Genomic DNA, 4,998 nt, shown 5'->3' with positions numbered 1-4,998 from the left:
CGTTCTAATTTCATTCTTTTACATGTAGCTGTCCAGTTTTCCCAGCACCACTTATTGAAGAGTCTGTCTTTTCTCCATTGTATATCCTTGCTTCTTTTGTCATAGATTAGTTGACCATAGGTGCGTGGGTTTATCTCTGGGCTTTCTATCTTGTTCCACTGATCTATATTTCTGTTTTTGTGCCAGTACCATATTGTCTTGATTACTGTAGCTTTGAGGTATAGGCTGAAGTCAGGGAGTCTGATTCCTCCAGCTCCGTTTTTTTCCCTCAAGACTGCTTTGGCTATTCGGGGTCTTTTGTGTCTCCATACAAATTTTAAGATTTTTTGTTCTAGTTCTGTAAAAAATGCTATTGGTAATTTGATAGGGATTGCATTGAATCTGTAGATTGCTTTGGGTAGTATAGTCATTTTCACAGTATTGATTCTTCCAATCCAAGAACATGGTATATCTCTCCATCTGTTGGTATCATCTTTAATTTCTTTCATCAGTGCCTTATAGTTTTCTGCATACAGGTCTTTTGTCTCCCTAGGTAGGTTTATTCCTAGGTATTTTATTCTTTTTGTTGCAATGGTAAATGGGAGAGTTTCCTTAATTTCTCTTTCAGATTTTTCATCATTAGTGTATAGGAATGCAAGAGATTTCTGTGCATTAATTTTTTATACTGCAACTTTAGCAAATTCATTGATTAGCTCTAGTAGTTTTCTGGTGGCATCTTTAGGATTCTCTGTGTATAGTATCATGTCATCTGCAAACAGTGACAGTTTTACTTCTTCTTTTCCAGTTTGTATTCCTTTTACTTCTTTTTCTTCTCTGATTGCCGTGGCTAGGACTTCCAAAACTGTGTTGAATAATAATGGTGAGTGTGGACATCCTTGTCTTGTTCCTGATCTTGGAGGAAATGCTTTCAGGTTTTCACCATTGAGAATGATGTTTGCTGTGGGTTTGTCGTATATGGCCTTTATTATGTTGAGGTAGGTTCCCTCTATGCCCACTTTCTGGAGAGTTTTTATCATAAATGGGTGTTGAATTTTGTCAAAAGCTTTTTCTGCATCTATTGAGATGATCATATGGTTTTTATTCTTCAATTTGTTAATATGGTGTATCACATTGATTGATTTGCGTATATTGAAGAATCCTTGCATCCCTGGGATAAATCCCACTTGATCATGGTGTATGACCCTTTTAATGTGTTCTTGGATTCTGTTTGCTAGTATTTTGTTGAGGATTTTTGCATCTATATTCATCAGTGATATTGGTCTGTAATTTTCTTTTTTTGTAGTATCTTTGTCTGGTTTTGGTATCAGGGTGATGGTGGCCGCATAGAATGAGTTTGGGAGTGTTCCTTCCTCTGCAATTTTTTGGAAGAGTTTGAGAAGGATGGGTGTTAGCTCTTTTCTAAATGTTTGATAGAATTCACCTGTGAAGCCATGTGGTCCTGGACTTTTGTCTGTTGGAAGATTTTTTTTTTTTTTTCGGTATCAATAAGTCTTTATTCATTGTATTTTCCCAAGGAAAAGAAGGGGAAGGGAAAAGGGTCAGCATGTGTGTTACAAAATGATAGCAAATGGGAAAAGAAGTACCTGGCACAGCAAAATCAACCAACAAATAAACACTGCCCAGATGGGGTCGCCAAAGCCCAAGGGGGCTCAGTCTCCTGCAGTTCAGTAATGAGGGGAAGGGATGAAGAACAGGTACATGTTTTCTACCCTCCCTCCCTCCCCATAAATTCAAGATTTCACACAAAGCTTTGGTTTCTAGCAGTAAACATGGAGTTACATTCGTCCGTCTCCTATTAAACAATCTTGTGGCCACTTTGACATAAGTTTCTTGCACCTGCATAAAAGTTCCTGAGTGACTTGGCTATACATTCATCTTTCCTTTCGTGGTCTCCCAACCCCACTTTCTACATGGAAGGCCCCCTCGTTGCTCCTCTCTACCCTAGGATTAGAGAGTAAAGTAGGTTTTAATCCATCCAAAGACAGCAGTCTGTTTGGCATGAATCAAATCAAGGAATGGTCATGACTCAGGAGATTGAGAACAAGGGATGGTGAGTTCTTAGCTTCTTCAGGATTTTTGCACAAATCATTTAATCACAGACACCCCACAAATTAAACGTATAGGTGTATGGACTATTTTGGGGGGGCACGAAGGAGGAAAGAAGAGGGGGTAGGAATACAGTTTTTAGGACAGAAGATCTTGTTCGAAATAGGAAACAGGGGAAGGGGAACACAAAAGAAAGTGTAGTTCAAGACCTCCCACTTCAAGAAGAGGGGCCCCCAAGTTTATGTTTCAGATCTTTTTGGCTGGTGCAAACCTTTTGTCAAAGATGCTTTGGCTATTTTTCTCAATATAAAAAGAAGTTTGTAAACAATAAAACCCCAAAAGAACATGGAGAAGACCAACACATTATATTTACACAAACTAGGCCACCTAGCAATCACCAAATCAGCTACTTGTGAAGTCCTACGAAGCCCAGACAAATACAATAACTAGAGGAGGGCAGCAATTGGGGGAGACAAGAACCCAGGATCAGACACACATCACCCAATGCGTTCTATTGCATTTGCCCCGTTACAACACAGTGAGGTAGGTTTGCAGTGATCTCACAGCATGTAAATGAAACCCCCTTTTCTCCTTTAGCTACCATGACACTAATTACTGCTGCAGCAGGGCAGGACACTGGCTCTGGGAACCACAAAGAAGCCATCATTGATGGTCTCTCTGGAAACCAAGGAGGAAAAGTCCAGAATTGTTAAAGATTAAGGATCTTGTCCTTGCTTCATATGTCCACCCCTGGGCAGCTCAAGATGGGTACAGAGGTATCATTCTTAAAACCTGTCCTTACCAACTCACAGTTTTTACAAAAACACATACAATACACCCTGTTGTGTATGTTAGGCCTAGCCCAATCCAGTGAAGGATGGACCTGGTATGTAAAGCGAGTCCTATGCCCTGGGATTAGAGGTCTGGAACAGGAATCCTTTATCACACACACAGATGACCTCTGCCTAATTTTGGCTTCCCCTATCTGCACCTTTTACCTGGCCCAGCCTCTCCTAACCTCTCTGTACCACCTTTTCCTGTTCAGACCAATTTCCAATCTTTCAGTAGAAGGAGACCAAGTCATGGGGCAACCCAGTTAAAACCTAGTCTCCCATGAAACATTGAAGATGGAGGGGTTTCAAGAGGACACTGTGGCAGAAAAGCCAGCTCTAATTGGCAAAAATGAGGTAGTTCAATAGGCTATACACTCCAAATAGTTGTTCTCTCTGGTGATAGAGCAACAAAAAGTATTCCCGCTGTGCAGACCCGGAGCTGCTGCCGACTTATCCCTGAGATTGCTCACGTACCTGAGAACACAGTGCAGGAATGAGGGCCTTAGATTAAAATACACAAAAATACAAAACCAGAATATTTATATTATGAAAAAAAAAAAGTTAAAATGCACAAGATACGTCATTCGCACACAGCTAGTGCAGTTGGCATCCTGAAGAAAGTGGGACCCAAGGTACAGTCATCCAAGGGAGCAAATAAATAAAATTGTATTGGCCCAGAATGGGGTGGGAGTGAGCTTAGAAGCAGCAGGTCTGCAGCTGTTCCCTCAACCCCCCTTTTGCCTATCATCACAACCCACTGCTTGGGACAGTTCTCTCAGCACTCTATCCCAGGAGGAGGTTGTGAGGAGACAAGATGTGGAAAACCCTGCCTTACCCCTGAGATATTTCCTCCCACAGAATGTAGTGGCTTGTGGGTTGGGTCCATCAATCTGGTCTCATGCTTAATCTTTTCACTCTGGCACGGAAAATATTATTCCATATCCTTGAAGAGTAAAACAACTTCCCTATCCAGGCCACTTTCAAAAGCTGGAGATTCTGGGGGTGGAGACTCAGATAAAGCATGCAGGAAGGGTTCCCCCAAAGCCCTCACGTGCATTTGGATAGAGCATGATTGGAGTTTCTTTGCCTCACCCCTTCCCCCCACCAAGAGGGAAGAGGGGGTGACGCTTTGGCCCCCGGCCTGAGATATATGGCAGTGCCAGCTGCCCCCACTTTCTCCACTCTGCCGATTGATGCCTGTTCCTCAAAACTTTCTGATCACAAACGGATAGCCCCCACCCACTGTGGCTCAATTCTGGGCCTCTGGGAGCATGGCAGGGCTATGGATCTCTTCTTCCTCCTCCCGAAAGTAGGCTGGCTTTCCCTGTGAGCTGGGAGCTTGCTGGGCCTTCAGTGGACACGAGGCTACCATATGGTTGATGCTCTGGCAGAAGTGGCACTTCTTGGGCTGGGGTGGCAGTTTGCATTCCTTGGCATGATGGTCTAGACCTCCACAGTTGTAGCACCTGTCTCCCTTTGATCTGCGTTTCTGCATGTTCTTCCCTTTGGGCCGCCTCTCACTCCCAATACAGAACACCCCACCAGAGCCGGTGACTCGGATAGATTCCAGGCCCTTGGCAGACTTCTTAAAGGTGAACTCTACGGCCTCACCCTCCTTCAGGCTCCGGAAGCCCTCCATGTGCAGCTTACTCTGGTGCACAAAGACATCCACCGGGGGGTCGAGTGCGACCCCGGCGCGGGCAGTCATGGACAGGAAGCCGAATCCCATGCGCACGTTGAACCACTTACAGATGCCGGCGCCGTGCAGCAGCTGCGGCTCCTCGGCCGCCCGGGCCGCGTCCTCCTGCACCTCCTCCGGCGCCTTGGCGCCGCCACCTGCAAACTGCTGGTTTGACACAGAGCCCATGGTAGTCGGCTGAGCCCGCGGCCCCGGGCCCCAGGTCGGCCGGCTGTTGGCCCCAGAGAAGTCCGGAGGCCGGAAGATTTTTTTTTTTTTTTTTTAATATTTATTTATTTATTTATTTTGGCCGTGTTGGGTCTTCGTTTCTGTGCGAGGGCTTTCTCTAGTTGCGGCAAGTGGGGGCCGCTCTTCATCGCGGTGCGCGGGCCTCTCACTATCGCGGCCTGTCTTGTTGGGAGCACAGGCTCCAGATGCGCA

The 4,998-nt window shown here is 45.0% G+C and overlaps 1 protein-coding gene across 1 annotated transcript; it reads right to left on the bottom strand.

Moving 5' to 3' along the window:
• Window positions 1-4,128: 4,128 nt before the first annotated feature.
• Window positions 4,129-4,746, bottom strand: LOC133094527 (protein lin-28 homolog A-like). The gene has a single exon (XM_061195126.1). The coding sequence runs from the start codon at window positions 4,744-4,746 to the stop codon at window positions 4,129-4,131; it is 618 nt and encodes a 205-aa protein (XP_061051109.1).
• Window positions 4,747-4,998: the final 252 nt, after the last annotated feature.

The sequence above is a fragment of the Eubalaena glacialis genome, chromosome 7 (assembly GCF_028564815.1).
Source record: "Eubalaena glacialis isolate mEubGla1 chromosome 7, mEubGla1.1.hap2.+ XY, whole genome shotgun sequence".
NCBI classification, from domain to species: domain Eukaryota; kingdom Metazoa; phylum Chordata; class Mammalia; order Artiodactyla; family Balaenidae; genus Eubalaena; species Eubalaena glacialis.
The sequence above is the reverse complement of the archived record's forward strand: the minus strand, read 5'-3'. Positions and strand labels throughout refer to the sequence as shown.